This window comes from Acomys minous (genome assembly GCF_964271855.1).
Source record: "Acomys minous genome assembly, chromosome: 13".
Lineage (NCBI taxonomy): Eukaryota > Metazoa > Chordata > Mammalia > Rodentia > Muridae > Acomys > Acomys minous.
In genome coordinates this window covers 16,712,057-16,727,593 of record NC_140495.1, presented here as the reverse complement: position 1 = coordinate 16,727,593, position 15,537 = coordinate 16,712,057, and the positions used below count along the sequence as shown (strand labels likewise).

The following is a 15,537-nucleotide window of genomic DNA, read 5'->3' as shown; positions in this document are numbered from 1 at the left end:
TTAAAAAAAAAAAAAAGCAATCAAGCAAACAAAACTGTTGATAGCCAGGTGTGATGTTGCGCACCTTTAATTTTAGCATTTGGCAGGCAGAGGCAGGTGGAGCTCTGTGAATGTGAAGCCAGCCTGGTCTACATAGTGAGTTCCAGGACAGCCAGAACTACATAGAGCCTGTCTCAAAAATAAAATAAAAAATGTAGTTAATGTGTGGTGGGTATCAGAAAGTTCTGAGCCAAAATGTGGGTGCTGAGAGGTAGAACTCAGGCCCCCCTGGAAGGGTAACCAGTGCACCTGAGTCTTCTCTCTAGAACCTCAATGGTTTTGTGTTTTGTTTTGCTTTTATTTTTTTATTTTTTATTTTTCCGAGACAGGGTTTCTCTGTGTAGCCTTGGCTGTTCTAGATTCGCTTTGTAGACCAGGCTGGCCTTGAACTCACAGCGATCCACTTGCCTCTGCCTCCCGAGTGCTGAGGGTTTTGTTTTGTTTTGATTGGTCTGTTGGTAGTATGTACACCTTTATGTGCTGAGCTTGTCCTTTCACATGATATATTTGTTACTCATCTTCAGGCCAGAAGAGGGCACCAGATCTCATTATCGATGGCTGTGAGCCACCATGTGGTTGCTGGGAATTGAACTCAGGACCTCTGGAAGATCAGACAGTGCTCTTAAACCTCTGAGCCAACTCTCGAGCCCACATATTTGTTATTCATAATATGCCTGTCCCATCATGCATAGGCATAAATGGGACATAGGGTGGTGGCCAGGCCTTTAGTCCCAGTACTCAGGGAGGCAGAGGCAGGTGGATTTCTGTGAGTTCAAGGCCAGCGTGGTCTACAAAGCAAGTTCAGGAATGCCAAGGTTACACAGGGAAAACCCTGTCTCGAAAAAATTAAAAGGGGTGGGAGAATAGTTTTCCTTAAAAATCCACTCGGAGGAGCTGGAGAGATGGCTCAGAGGTTAAGAGCAGTGTCTGTTCTTCCAGAGGTCCTGAGTTCAATTCCCAGCAGCCACATTTTGACTCACAACCATCTACAGTGAGATCTGGTGCCCTCTTCTGGTGTGCAGGCATACATGTGGGAAGAGCACTGTATACATACTTTTTTTTTTTTTAAGATTTATTTATTTATTATTTATCAGTGGTACACATATACCCCTGCAGGCCAGAAGAGGGCATCAGGCTACATTATAGATGGCTGTGAGCCACCATGTGGTTGCTGGGAATTGAACTCAGGACCTCTGGAAGAGCAGTCAGTGCTCTTAACCTCTGAGCCATCTCTCCAGCCCCTGTATACATACTTACATTTAAAAAAATTCCTAAAAAAAAAAAAAAGAACCCACTTGAAGCACACCATTTACCTTATTGTACTCAAAACTACACCATTGCTTCTAATTCTAGGACATGTTTCAAGATGTTTTTGACCAAAAAAAGAGGAGTTACTAGGAGGTTGCAGAGGAGCTATTAGAGCATCGAGCCGTTTAGAGGGAGGTGTGCATGTAGCTGATACAAGTTAAGTGCCTCGCTGGGGAAAGGCATGTGTGTAGCTAGAGCCACGTGCGGTCCTGGCTTGCTGAGGCAGCACTATGCTAGCCTGTGCCGCAGGCATGAACCCCTGAACTGTAGCCAGGCATATGACCCCCACTTCCTCCAGTGCTGCTTCTGCTCGCAAGCCCCTCACCCGTGCTTAGCCCCATGGACTCTGTTCCTGCAGAGACATCTTCCTGTCTGGCCTCAACCACTAACCTCTTGGCACTAAGTTACTGTTTAGCCCAAGGCCTTGTTTTCCATTTGCCCACTGCACCCCCTTCCTTTTCAGAAATGCCTGTGTAAGCTTCCCTCTGCCTGTCCTGCCTCCACCCCTTCCCACCCCCCTCTTTAACCTCAGCGATTCCACGGACATGCCTTACCTGGGACCACTCCTTTAGCAGGTGTTCACCACCCTACCACTCTCCGCCTATGTTGCCAGGCAGAGGAGCAATGAGGCTGGCAAACATGGTCCCAGACTCAGCGACGTGGCAAGGGACACCCAGGGGACAAATGATGTAAGTAGAGTCCAGAAAAGTTCCATGAAGGAAACAGAATGAAGGACACACTGGGGGAACGGGGTAGAGGCTCTCCATTTGACACCAGGTAGTCCAAGGGATGAGCACACCATCCAAAAAGCAGGGAGAGACGGACGCAGGCTCTGAGGCGGACCAGACATCTGTGGCTGGTGGGGAAGGCCAGGTGTTTGGAGACAGATACATGACAAAGAGAGTTGCCAAGGTCAGGAAGGTAAAGGATTTGTGTAAGGGGTGAAACTTGGAGAACCGTAAGGCTGGGCGGTGGTGGCGCACGCCTTTAATCCCAGCGCTGGGGAGGCAACTCTGTGAGTTCGAGGCCAGGTCTACAAAGAGAGTTCCAGGATAGCCAAGGCTACACAGATGAACCCTGTTTCGAAAAAACCAAACAAACCAAACCAAACAAAACAAAACAAAAAACCAGATAGTATCTGAGGCTGTGTGGTGGCAGCACACACCTTTAATCCCAATACCCAGGAGGCAGAGGCAGGCAGATCTCCAACTTTGAGGTCAGTCTGGTCTCCAGGACAGCCAAGACTACACAGAGAAACCCTGTCTCAAAAAACCAAACCCAATTAGTTAAGAGAGAGAGAGAAAGAGAGAGAGAGAGAGCGTATTTGCTACAAGTCTTTAAAAGGGATGGCCACAGAGGCTGAGGATGTGATTTGGTTCATACAGGGCCTGTCTGGCATGCTTGTTGCTGTGGCTTCTGATCTGCAGCTCTGCATGAAACCAGGGGTGGTGGCTCGTCCCGAAATCTCAGCATTCAGGAGGTGGAGGTAGGAGGATCAGAAATTCAAGGTCATCCTTAACTACATAGCAAGTTTGAGGCCAGCTCGGGGACACATGAGGCCCTCATCTCAAAATAAGTAAAAATGAAAAAGTTTAAAATATATGGGTAAAGGCCCTTGCCATCAGGCCTGACAACCCAAGTTTGTTTCCCGGGATCCAAATGGTGCAAAGGAGAGAAGTGACTCCCGGAAGTTATCCTCTGACTTCCAAATGTATGCCATGGTAGCATGGACACACACAGACACACACACAGACACACACAGACACACACACACACAGACACACACACACACAGACAGACAGACACACACACACACACAGACAGACAGACAGACACACACACACACACACAGACACACACACACACACACACACACACACAGACACACACACACACAGACACACACACACACACACACACACACACACACACACGAGTTAGATAGGTTGGAGAGATGGCTTGGTGGCTAAGAGCACTTGGTGCTATTCCAGAGAACGCATGTTCACTTCCCAGAACCCACATGGCGGCTACAGCCATCTATAACTCCAGTCCCAGAGGATCCAGTGTCTTCTTTTGGCCTCCCTGGGAGCCAGGCATGCACATGATGTGGACATCCATGCAGACAAAACACTCATATACTTAAATAAATACTTTTTAAAATAGATATAAAGGGACCTCAGAGCTCTCGGCTACGCGGAGCTTCACTGTAGGGGAAAGAGGCCGAGGAAAGAATTGCTGGGAAGCATCACTTTTTAGATCTCTCCCTGTCTCTGTTTGTTTCTTTCTCTGGCTCAGGGATTGAATCGAGAGCCTCCGGCATATTAGGCAAACATTTACCATGCTACCACAGTGGCTATATTGCCACTGTAAACCATCCAATCCTTCTTTTCTTTTCCTTTTTTTTTTTTTTTTTTTTTTGGTTTTTTTGTTTTGTTTTGTTTTGTTTTTTCGAGACAGAGCCTCTCTGTGTAGCCTTAGCTATCCTGGACTCACTTTGTAGACCAGGCCGGCCCCGCTGCCTCTGCCTCTTGAGTGCTGGAATTAAAGGCGTGCACCATCACACCCGGCTCCAATCTTTCTTTTTTTTTTAAGTCAGCTGGGTATGGTGCACATGCTTGTAATCCCAGCACTCAGGGAGGCAGAGGCAGGCAGCCTGGATTCAAGGCCAGCCTGGTCTACAAAGCGAGTCTAGGACAGCCAAGGCTACACAGAGGAGCCCTGTCTCAAAAAAAAAAAAATTTAAAAATCAGCCCTAATAATATTAGAGCTGGAGAAATGGCTCAGAGGTTAAGATCACTGTCTGCTCTCCTAGAGGTCCTGAGTTCAATTCCCAGCAACCACATGATGGCTCACAACCATCGATAATGTGATCTAATGTCCTCTTCTGGCCTGCAGGTGTACATGCAGGCAGAGCACTGTATACATAATAATCCCAGCACTTAAGGGGCTGAGGCAGGTGGATTGCTGTGAGTTTGAGGTCAGCCTGGTCTACAAAATGAGTTCAGGACAGTCAAAGCTACACAGAGAGACCCTGTCTCAAAAAAACAAAAAAACAAAACCCAACCAACCAACCAAATCACTATTATTGCCAGACGTGCTGGTGCATGCCTTTAATCCCAGCACTCTGGAGGCAGAGGCAGGGGGATGTCTGTGAGTTTGGGCCAGCCTGGTCTACAGAGTGAGTCCAGAATAGCCAAGGCTACACAGAGAAACCCTGTCTTGGGGGGAGAAAAAAAGAAAGAAAGAAAAACTAAGTAAGAAAAAAAATCATTATTATCGTGAGTCTGTATGCGGGTGTCTAAGGCAGTCAGAGGACAACTTTCATCAGTCTCTTCCTTCCACAATCGGATCCAGAGTTTGCATTCAGGCTTGAGCAGCAAGCATTCCTATCTGCTGAGCTGTCTATCTGAGCAGCACATTGCTTTTGCGTTTAGAGACAGGGTATCATGCTGCCCAGCCTAGTCTCAGCTATGTAGCTGAAGATGACCTTGAAGGCCTGATTCTTCTGCTTAACACTTAGGCTCTAAGCGCTGGGTGGATGTTGTGAGCCACCCTGCCTAGGGAAAAAAAAGTTGTTTTGTTTTGTTTGTTTTTAAAGAAAAAGGTCCTTTTACATAACCCTGGCTGTCCTGGGCTCACTACATAGACTGAAATCACAGAGGTCTGCCTGCCTCTGCCCCCTGGGTGCTGGCATATCCCGGTAGTATAACATTTTTTTGGAGACAAGGTCTAGCTCAGTTACTCAGGCAAATCTCCAACTCACAGTTCTCCCAAGATAACATAGAGAAACCCTGTCTCGAAAAACCAAACAAAAACAAAAACAAAAAAAACCCACAGATTCATCGCTCCCTAACATTCATTCCTCAAAGACTCCCTTAGCTTTCTGGGTCTGTAGAAGTCAAGCCCCAAGAGCGAAGTAGGCACTGGAGGAAGAGAAGGAAGAAAAAAGACAGATCCGGGGCTGGCCGGAGGCATGCTCCATGTCAGCACCATGCGGTTTTTGGTTGTTTGTATTGTTTTGTTTTGTTTTGCGAGACAGAGTTTCTCTGTGTAGCCTTAGCTGTCCAGAACTCGCTTTGTCGACCAGGCTGGACTTCCTGCCTCTGCCTCCCGAGTGCTGGGATTACAGGCGTGCGCCACAGCACCAGCTCAGCACCATGCTCTTAACCCCAGCAGCAGAAGGCTGCAGCCGGAGGATGGCGAGTTATAGCCCAGTCTAGGATACAGAACAGGAAAGACCCTGTCAAACAGAGGGGGGTGGAGTAAAGAAAACAAAGACATCTGTGGCGCTAAAGAAGGCGGGGCCAGGCTCTAACCCATCCCTTCTCGAGGCTTAGGCCCTTTCCAGCCTTGGAACCTTTTTCCCCGCCCCCGCGCCAGTACCGAGGGAAGCTTTTCCGTGGGACCTTCCGGTAGCGTCGGCCCTATTTCCCATGCTGCACTGCGGGCCTTCCTCTTTCTCTTCCGGTCCCAGGCGCTGCGGGAGGCGCCGGTTACCGTGAGTGTTGGCCGTGCGGCATCCGATGCCATCGGTGACTTCTGCGGGTCGCGGGGCGTGAGGATAGGGCGGACGGCCGCTTGGCTGTGGGACGTAGAGGCTGCCGGGCGGGGGTTGGTTCCCGGCCGTCCGCAGGGTGTGGATGGAGGGGAAAGCCACCCCGGGGACCGGCAAGCGTAGTCTCAGGACCTCGCTGCTCGCGTGTGAGAGGTGGGGCCGCGGCTGTCACTGCGGCGAGGACGCTGGATTTCGTAAATCGAAAGCGTCTGTTGCAGCCTCACTCTGTTTTCTTGATGATGCTTAGGCAGCTCAGGGCGGCAGAGGTGGCCCTGTCTGGGGAAGCCCCATCCTGACCTCAGTTCGTGTCTTTTCCTCCAGGTGCAGACATGGCCAAGTCCAAGAACCACACCACACACAACCAGTGTAAGTTACTTGGGCTCCAACTGGTGCCCGGACTCTGGCAAAGCTTGGTTTACGGTTGCTAGATGATAGCGAGACAGACAGACAGACAGACACACACACACACACACACACACACACACACACACACACACACTTTTCCCCCTTCAGGTGAGCATGAAGCTGATTTTGTATTTAGCTGGTTGTGAGATTACAGATTTGGGGGAGGCAGGAGCTTGCTTAAGCCCTCAGTGCTTTGCACTGGGCCCTGAGTGTTTTCTCAAAACTCACAAGCCCGGGCCAGCTGTGATGTTAGGCGGAATTATTAGAAGCCGGCTCTTTGATCTGTAAATGTTTCTTGTTACCCTACAGCCCGCAAATGGCACAGAAATGGCATCAAGAAACCCCGGTCACAACGATATGAGTCTCTTAAGGGGGTGAGTGAGTACACTGGGTCTGTACACCACGGTCCAGGGCCTGCTGTACAGTCCTGATATTACCCACTTCAGCTTCTGGGTAATTGGGGTTTTGTTTGTTTGTTTGTTTGGTTTTCCGAGACAGGGTCTCTCCATGTTAGCCTTGGCTGCCCTGGACTCACTTTGTAGACAAGGCTGACCTTGACCTCAAAGCGATCCACCTTCTGCCTTCTGAGTGCTGGGATAAAAGGCGTGCGCCACCACACCCAGTTGCTTCTGGCTGTTTGGGGGGGGGGTTTGAGACAGGGTTTCTCTGTGGAGCCCTGGGTGTCCTCGAACTCAGATCTGCCTGCCTCTGCTTCCTGGATTGCTGGTCTTAAGGGCATTGACTACACTGTCTAGCTCATCTGATTACTTTTTTTTTTTTAACCTTTATTTTAGGTTCATTGGTGTTTTGCCTGCATGTGTGTCTGTGTTAGAGATTTTGGAATTACAGACAGTTGTGAGCTGCCATGGGGGTACTGGGATTTGAACCCCTGGAAGAGCAGTCAGTGCCCTTAACCACTGAGGCATCTCTCCAGCCCTCTGGTTACTCTTAGCTGCCCTTTGATGTAATGATGTCCCAGTACTTTTCTGCTCCTTTTTTTTCTGCTGCCAGACTCATAGCAAAGCTTTCCTTGACCTTCCCAGTCCCTGGTGTAATTTGCTCCTGAGACTGAAAACTGCTTCCTTTGCTTAGCAGAACCCATGGGGGGGGGGTTGTGTACCTTATGGTCTGCCTCTTTTGTGCCACCTAGTTCTGTACATTTAATACCACCTAGTACTAGGCTGGGGACCACTTCTCTGCATATTAGGTGGGTTCTGGGGGGAATAGCTAAGCCTGCACCTGGTCTGTTTGTTGCCTGCATCCTTGCTTTCTGGTGTGACTCTGATGGAGTGGGCTTGGTATTTGAGGTGAGGAGGTGGCCATAGGGGAATGTCACGCTTTACAACCCTTTCCTGGGTAAGGATTACAGTGTCGCCCTTGCAGATCGTGTTACATGCTGCCACATACATCTTCTCTATTTGCCAGGTGGACCCCAAGTTCCTGAGGAACATGCGCTTTGCCAAGAAGCACAACAAGAAAGGCCTGAAGAAGATGCAGGCAAACAACGCAAAGGCAATGAGTGCCCGTGCAGAGGCCATTAAGGCCCTTGTGAAGCCTAAGGCCGTTAAGCCCAAGATGCCAAAGGGCCCCAGCCGCAAACTCAGCCGGCTCGCTTTCATCGCTCATCCCAAGCTTGGGAAGAAGATTCGAAGCTACATGAACAAGGGTCGTAGGCTGTACCAACCACGGCCCAAGGTTCAAACCAAGGCGAAAGCCACAGCTAAGACCCAGGCTGCAGCCCCAGCTCAGGCTCCCAAAGCTGCCCAGGCCCCTGTGAAGGCCCCATAGAAAAGGCTTCTGCCTATGTGAAGACAGATGGACTGGTGTGACACATCCACCTACACACTATTTACAGATGACCAGTGTCCTATGCTGTTTTTACAAATAAACATGAGGCAAGCTCTGTTAACGTGTGTCTGTCATGGGCCTAGGGTAGAATTGCTGCCCTCTGGTATGGGGGAAGATTTCAGCCTCTTGAATGAAAAAGGGGCAGGGAGGGGGTGGAGTCAGGTAGGGGCACCCCAGAGCTGAGGGAGTGGAAGAAGTCTTAAATAACTAGTGTTCTGGATGGGGATTCATAAGTGGAACTCAGAAGACAACTTATGTTTGGACCATCCTGGGGAAGCCGTCCTGTCAGCCTGGCATGGGACCTTTCTGCTTTATATTTCTTGGTGTGTGAGGTGGGTGCTGTGATGGGAGTGTAAATTAGGACGTCTGGGATTAGAACTCACTGCAATCAGGATTAGCAGTAAGTGCCTTTACCAGCCTACTGAGCCAACTTGGCCATGACAGTTGTGCTTTAGCCTCCCAGAGTGTAAGAACCACTATTCCAGCTTCCTGTAGGGTCTTGGGTTTGGAGACAGTTTCTGTATGTAGCCTGCCTGTCCTGAACTCACTTTCTAGACCAGGATAGTCTCAGCGATTGCCTGCCTCTGCCTCCTGAGTGCTGGGACGCGCCACCACTGCCTGATCCATCTGGTAGGATCTTAGCCTTCAGTGCAAAAAGTAAGCGGCTGGTGTTTCCGAGGCATTCTGTAAAACAGTGGGTCCTTTCCAGTACAGCTAACCTTCACAACTAGCCTTACTCCAACCTTGGGCCCTTTGGTGACTCTAAGGGATGCTGAGATGCTGCAGGTTTAGCCCATGATAGGGTAGCTCTGAGGTGTATGTTGGTCTCCTTGCTACCTATGCATGGGATCTGATCACATAGGTGAGGAGGGCCGGAGAGGCAGCCTTGTCTTTTAGGACCTTAGGCAAGGTTCAGTGTGCAAGGGTTCAAAGTGCTGGCCCTTGGTAGGTTACACGCCAGGGTTTGGAGTTTCTACAACTACATAAAAAGCTCCATCTCGCCTGTCTTGTACTCACGGGATTTTGATGGGTGCTTAGTGCACCATCTCTCCAGCCCCTCGGTATCCTCTTGTGATGAGAACAGTCTCTTGACAAAGGAGCAGGGCTCTCCAGCTGTGCACAGATGTGTGGTACTGAATGTTGTGCCATGCCAAGAGGGACAGAGCAGTTTGGGACATTAGGAAAGGTCCCAAACCCAGGCTCACTTTCCCCACCTGTGAACTGGAGATGCTAACAAATCCCCAGAGAAAAGTCTCCATCCGTGATTGTCCACAGTATAAAGAACACCCCATCCAATACTGGCTTTATTATTGGGTGGGGGGGGCAACAGAGCCTTGGCAGTGGTTGGGCTAAAAGCTGCTAGGATTGGAAGGCATGGGCTCAGCTTTCACCAGGCAGGGCGGGCACACTAGCCAGCACAGAGAGTAGGCGTGTATATATGTCAACCCCACGTAGGAACACCGCCTCGTGCAGCCGCTCGTCGTGGTCATGCAGCAGCACCGGGGTGTGGTTCATGGGCGAGAAGCCCAGCGCTGGGATCCCCACCTGCACGGGTGATAAGGCACTGTTAGGGGAAAGGCAGCCTTAAGACTCCCCGCTGCTGGCACTGCCCTGTGGGTGAGTAGCTCACCGCTCGGATATAGCGGCTGTCAGTGGCAGCAGGAAAGATCTCTGGCTCCAGAGTGAGGTTCCTGCAGGGGAAGAGCCTGGTAAATGGGGAAGAAGGCAGAGGGAAAGCCAGAGGGGGGCACACAGGATGGTGGGAAAGGGGGGAGTCGACAGGAAGCAGAGGGGTCTGGTGTGATCTGGCCACTGGTCGATGCTCACATTTCCTTGCAGGCCCCACTGAAAGCTGCCCACCAGGGATCTGATTCGTCCGTGTGTGTGATTCGGGGCTCTGTAAACTTCTGCAGAGGGGAGGAAATGGCAGGGTAAGGACTAGGACGTGAGGCTCTACTTGTAGAATGTGCTGTGCTTGGCACAGGGCACACCCAGCCACCCACCTGCCAGGCTTCCCAGTGGCCAGCACAGCCCCGGGGCCTCTTCCAGTCTTTCAACTGCCCTAGGTCTGTCTGGGTCTCTTCCTCATTCCTCATTTTCGTCTACTCAACTCTTGCTTCAGATCCTAGCCCAAATGCTTGTTACTCGGGTGCCCTGGGCCGCAGAGAGGCAGAATATAGCTTCTCGGAATACAAGGTCCCACTTTCCTAGGCTACATGTGTGCATAATCGCATAATCTTACCAGTGCTCAAATTCACTATATAGACCAAGCTGGCCTCAAACTCACAGAGATCTGCCTGCTTCTGCCTCTAGAGTGCTGGAATTAAGAGTGCATCTCACTCCACCTTGCATTTGTATTGTCTCCTCCCCCCCCCCACCCCCCCCCCAGCCTCCCCATCTCCCCCAAGCTGAGGACCAAACCCCAGGGCCTTGTGCTTGCTAGGCAAGTGCTCTACCACTGAGCTAAATCCCCAACCCCTTGCCTTTGTACTGTATTGTAGCCTTGCTGGCCTTGATCCTCACACCTCCACCTCTGAGTGCTGGGATTGATTATAGGCACGTGCCACATTTCCTGCTTTATGAGGTGCTGGTAATCAAACCTAGGGCTTCATGCACAACAGGCAAATACTGAGTCGATGGAGTCACACTCCAAATCTCCCGACAAAGCAAGCAAACATTTGTGCCTCCCCACTCCACGCTGTAGGGAACATGAGGCAAGACCCTCACTTTATCCCTCACAAAATATCTCTTACAGCTAAGGAAAGAGCCACGTGTGTGCAGCAGCACCAGGCACATACTCCTACGTTGCCAGTAAACCCAGACTCCTGTGGCCCCGATGCTCCCTCACCATAGGTCCCAAGTCAGTACCTGAGCAAACTCAAAGGTGACCCCCTCGCCCGCTTCTTGGCACCAGCTCTGCAGCTGCTTCTCGAAGGCCTGACGGAAGGGACATGAGCTGAGCCTCTAGGACAGGTCTGAGAACCCCCCAGGCCCTCTCCCTCAAACCTGGGGGGAGGCGGTGGTACCTTCATGTCTACATCTGGTGCCACTCGGAAGTCAAAGCTGGCGCTCATGGTAGCAGGTACCACATTATAGGCCACGCCACCTTCTAGCTTAGTCAGATTCACTGAAGTCACGGCCCCTTCCTTCAGGTGAGGGTTCGCCTGCAGCCTGCATTGGTGCAGCGGGGAGCGGGGAGGCAGAGGACAGGCAGATAGGAGAAGGTAGGTAGCACAAGGATAGTCTCCTTCCTGGCTCACACAGCCTTCCGGAGCCACCCACACACACACTGCCCCCCTGCTGGGCTGCCTTACCTCTGCTTTTCTTTCTCCCGGAAAGCCAAGATGGAGCTTATAACCTTATGCTAGGAGGGTATGAGTGAGGTGACATGTGAGAGTGGCCCTGGGACGGAACGCCCCCTCCCCTGAGTGCCCAGACTCCCCACGGGCTACACACCAATTTCTCTGCTGCTGTATCCTCAATGAAGCGTGAGCCATGGCCTGGCTTCCCAGTGCTGGTAACCCGTATCCCTGGGAGGGAGAGAGTTTTTCATCAAGAGAGAGCTGGAGACACCGTCAGCCCTCCAGTGGGCCTAGGTCTTTTCCAGATTCTGAACTCTCGAGTCCATGGCAGAGAGCAGGATCCTGGCAACAGTTAAAAGCTTGCCCTCAGAACCCAGGAAAGACAGAGCTGGGAGGCAAAAGTCTCGATGCCTCAGGCATCAACTTCTAAGAGACCCTGTGCTGTGCCAGGGTCTTACTGGCTGAGTTTCCACCTGGCTAGAAGTGGCCATTGATGGGTGAGATGAAGCCATTAACTAGGAGTGACCATGTGAAGCTACACAGCATAGGGAAAGGGTGGTACACAGTGGGACTGGTTGCTTTCGTCAGCTGACCTAGGGGATGGCTATAGGGACAGAGGCAGCAAGTGACCCACCCCCACCCCCTGCACCCACACCCACACCCACACACCCAACCCATACTTACACCAAGGGCTCCGCTCACTATAAAAGACAGTGAAGGCATCTGTGGGGTTGGCCAGGCCTGAGGGAGAAAGTAGGGTGCACAGGGTGGAGTGACTCAGCTTCCCCCTGCAGCCTCCCTACACCTGGGAAGCTTGCCAACCTGCTCACCCTCATCCAGGGCAAAGCCTGCCCGCAGAGCCTGGAACTCAGGCCGCTTCACAAACAGCTCCATCCCTTTGTGACCTCCGACCTCCTCATCTGTAAAAACCAGGGACGGGGTTAGGTGAGATGCTGCACAACGCAGCTTCCTTCTCAAAGATGCCCCTCCCCAAGCCCCTCCTACCAGGCACAAAGGTCATGTGGATGGTTCTAAGGAAGCGGCGGCCCTCACTCTTCAGCCTCCTCACAGCCTCCAGGTACCTAAGGGAGCAGAGGCCAAGTGCTAAGGCTGCGTATGGTGTAGTCTTGTGGCCTAGATGCTTTCCTGCCATATATCTCAGGGCCCCCAGAGAACTCCCTGCCCTTTTCTGGGCCTGTTTCCCCATCCATAAATAGCCATGACAGTAATTTCTGCTTTAGATATTAAGTCATGATAATTGCTGCTTGGCTTGGGATTTTTTTTTTCAACATATCTCTGTGCTCTCGCAGAACCCAGAAGGCCAGCAGGGGTCTGGGGATACAGGATACTCACTGGATGCTAACACTCTTCATGTCCTGGGCGCCCCTGGCATAGATGTAGCCCTCAGAATCCTTGAAGGCTTCAAAGGGGTCATGATGCCAATGTTCCTGGGGGCAGAGGTGGGAAGGGGGGACCCGCCATAGAATTGAAATGGTGAGACAGATAGAAGGCTAAAGAAAACAGCTACTTGGTCAGGTGTGGTGGCACACACCTTTAATCCCAGCACTTGGGAGGCAGAGGCAGGCAGATCCTTGTGAGTTCAAGGCCAGCCTGGTCTACAAGGAGAGTTCTAGGATAGCCAGGGCTATTATACGGAGAAACCCTATCTCAGAAGAAGAAGAAGAAGAAGAGGAGGAGGAGGAGGAGGAGGAGGAGGAGGAGGAGGAGGAAGAGGAGGAGAAGAAAGAAAACAGCTACCTGATTTCCAACCCCTATTTGCCTCCTGCCTTCACCCGCTTCCTAGCAGGCTGTTTGTAAGGAACCATGCCATAGGAATGTTAAGTTAGTGGTGGATAAATCAGGCATGGCAGAGCACTCAGCACTTGAGAGGCAGAGGCAGGTGGGATCTCTGAGTTTGAGGCCATCCCGCTCTACAGAGTGAGTTCCAGGACAGCCAGGACTACATAATCCTGTCTCTTTCTCAGGGGAAGAAAAAAACCAAAACAAAAAACAAAAAAGCCAAAATAGAGTGGTGCAATGGGCACCGTGGGTCCCTGGGGAATCATGCGTCTACACTGTGTCTGTCCTCCAGGCCTGCACACAAGCCTCCATGCATACCTTGAAGACGGGTACCACATCTGTGTGGGAGTTTAGCAAGATGGAGGGGAGTGAAGGGTTGGTGCCGGGCCAGGTCAGCACAGTGATCACATAGCCAGGCACCACCTGCAGAGAGAGTCAGGGCAGGAAGCAGTCACCACCAGGTGGCCAGGTGGCCCCAGCCCGTGGCCCCACTCTGTTCATGGCCTCAGACTCACCTCTATTTTCTGACAGCTCAGCCCCAGCTTTTGAGCTTGTTCCTCAAAGAAGGCGATGGCAGCTCCTGGGAAAACAGAGAGCCTTGGTACGGCGTTTGCTGGTACCCGCCAGCCCAGAGATGTTAGCCCCAAAGACATCTGTGTCCCCAAGGAACGCGGTGTTCTTGGCCTGGCAGTGATACTCCGGGAAGGGCAGGTGCTATCTCCCTTAAAGATAGAGAACTCAGAGATAAAGAGGCTCACCCAAAGTCCCTCAGCTTGTAAAATCGTAGGACAGGATTGCAACCCATGCACACACAGCACAAGGTTCCCAGCCACCAAGCCAGATTCCCTAAGGCCTGTGGCATTTGTCTAACTTTGGTAGATTGGGGGGAAGGCGGAATGAGGTGTCTCTTTTTGACTGCCTCAGTCTCCCTACACCACTCTGGCCTTTGAGGGGTGAGGTGAAGCCGTTCCTTCCTTAACCAGCTGCCAGGAGTAACCATGAGGAAGCTAAGCTCCACAGCATAGGAAAAGGGGTGGTGGTGGTGAACAGTGGAACCCCAGTGGAACGCGTTGCAGCTATGGGAAGGGAGGCAGAAGAAACAGTAGAGTGGAGGTCCGCTGGGTGGCAACTGTTAAAGACAGTGCATAGCATCCTCCCAGCCCGTGAGGCCCCATCACAAGCCCCTGCATTCTCACCATAGTCAGGATTGGGCTGCACAGTGCAGATGCGCAGGTACTGGCGGAAGAGCGTCACGGAGGGGTGCTCGGACTCGGGACCCTTGGTGGTCATGGCGCCGCGTGCTGGCATGGGCAAAGTGAGTAGCTAATTACCACTCTCCTCTCCCGCCCCCTAGCAGCTGGGGCCCGGTGGACTGTGCCTGCACCCTGGCCTTTGCAATGTTGTTCCTACTAGGAGGAGGATCCCTTAGTTTGACTCCCCTATTCTGTGCCAGGCGCTGTGCTGGCTGCTTTCTAAACATTTCCTCATTTAATGCCCAAAAGAGTGCCAGGAAGTAAGTTTGTGCCTCTGAGTGCCCACTTGATATGAGACAAAGCTAAGGCTCAGAGCCAGCTAAGGAAGTAGAACTCGATTTGAACGAGACATTGACTCCCTACACCCTCCTCAAAATATTTCTCCCAAAGGCCGGGCTCTCACGCCACAGAGTCACTGAGCCCCAGACCCAACAACCCCTCCCCTAACGTCCCCTAACCTTGCTCTCTCCAGGTCTCGGTCCTGTGCTGTCCTCTCTCAGGGCCCTCTCGAAACTGCGGCCGGGACTCTAGAGTCCACCGAGGTCGCAATCTCAAAACCACCCGGGGCCACCCACCACGTGGCCAGGGCAGGGTGGAGGGGCGGAGACCGAGGATTGTAAGGGCTGTCCCAGTTCCCGAGGCGGAGTCGGCGCCGTTGTCCCTGCCTGGCTCCGCGTGGGGCCTGTGCTGGGTAACTGGAAGCTTGGATCTGGGTCCACCTCCTGGGTCCTCCTAGCTGAGGCCAGCTCCTCCCTCCGCACGCCCCGCCCTGGAACCTGGACAGCAAGCCCAGGATAGTCCCGCCCCCAGAGGACCCGCCTCCCCCTGCAGCCTCCGGATAGGACGAAAAAAGAGGGCGGGGCCTGGCGCTAAAAGTCGCCGCCGCAGCTGCGTTGATGCTCATCTGCTCTCTAGGTGTCGAGCTGTAAAGTGCATCCTGTCCCCTCTGTCCTCTTCTTGCCTCCACTCCTATAGGAGGCCCTCCCAGATTGCCTCATTCCTCCTGTAGTGAGGTTTTGTTTAATGT

The 15,537-nt window shown here is 52.1% G+C and overlaps 2 protein-coding genes and 1 long non-coding RNA gene across 5 annotated transcripts; 1 reads left to right on the top strand and 2 right to left on the bottom strand.

Moving 5' to 3' along the window:
* The first annotated feature begins 1,856 nt into the window (after positions 1-1,856).
* On the top strand, positions 1,857-8,215 carry RPL29 (ribosomal protein L29). Of its 3 annotated transcripts, none has more exons than XM_084752838.1 (4): positions 1,857-2,036; positions 6,224-6,268; positions 6,617-6,681; positions 7,733-8,215. In XM_084752838.1, exons 2-4 carry the CDS (start codon positions 6,232-6,234, stop codon positions 8,093-8,095), a joined length of 465 nt encoding a protein of 154 aa, XP_084608964.1. In that variant the 5' UTR covers positions 1,857-2,036; positions 6,224-6,231; the 3' UTR covers positions 8,096-8,215. The 3 variants fall into 3 exon arrangements, with proteins under 3 accessions (XP_084608964.1, XP_084608963.1, XP_084608962.1); XM_084752837.1 differs by lacking the exon at positions 1,857-2,036 and adding an exon at positions 5,725-5,845; XM_084752836.1 differs by lacking the exon at positions 1,857-2,036 and adding an exon at positions 5,742-5,879.
* Positions 6,771-7,726, bottom strand: LOC311580998. Its single transcript, XR_014773626.1, has 2 exons — positions 7,321-7,726; positions 6,771-7,288 (listed from the first exon to the last, which is right to left on the bottom strand). It is a non-coding gene; the product is annotated as an uncharacterized lncRNA (long non-coding RNA).
* Positions 8,216-9,432: 1,217 nt separating the features above from the next.
* ACY1 (aminoacylase 1) lies at positions 9,433-15,204 on the bottom strand. Its single transcript, XM_084751691.1, has 15 exons — positions 14,969-15,204; positions 14,454-14,558; positions 13,773-13,837; positions 13,576-13,680; positions 12,811-12,905; positions 12,463-12,539; positions 12,288-12,377; positions 12,142-12,198; positions 11,612-11,685; positions 11,470-11,519; positions 11,182-11,326; positions 11,024-11,092; positions 9,983-10,062; positions 9,786-9,846; positions 9,433-9,700 (listed from the first exon to the last, which is right to left on the bottom strand). The coding sequence occupies exons 2-15, from the start codon at positions 14,545-14,547 to the stop codon at positions 9,536-9,538; spliced, it is 1,227 nt and encodes a 408-aa protein (XP_084607817.1). The 5' UTR covers positions 14,548-14,558; positions 14,969-15,204; the 3' UTR covers positions 9,433-9,535.
* Positions 15,205-15,537: the final 333 nt, after the last annotated feature.

Coding starts and splice junctions, on each gene's coding strand:
- RPL29 (XM_084752838.1), top strand. CDS start 6,232: ATGGCCAAGTCCAAGAACCACACCACACACAACCAGT. Junction 6,269..6,616: donor CCACACCACACACAACCAGT/GTAAGTTACTTG, acceptor GTTACCCTACAG/CCCGCAAATGGCACAGAAAT. Junction 6,682..7,732: donor GATATGAGTCTCTTAAGGGG/GTGAGTGAGTAC, acceptor TCTATTTGCCAG/GTGGACCCCAAGTTCCTGAG.
- ACY1 (XM_084751691.1), bottom strand. CDS start 14,547: ATGACCACCAAGGGTCCCGAGTCCGAGCACCCCTCCGTGACGCTCTTC. Junction 13,681..13,772: donor TGAGCTGTCAGAAAATAGAG/GTGAGTCTGAGG, acceptor CTCTCTCTGCAG/GTGGTGCCTGGCTATGTGAT. Junction 9,701..9,785: donor ACAGCCGCTATATCCGAGCG/GTGAGCTACTCA, acceptor TCACCCGTGCAG/GTGGGGATCCCAGCGCTGGG.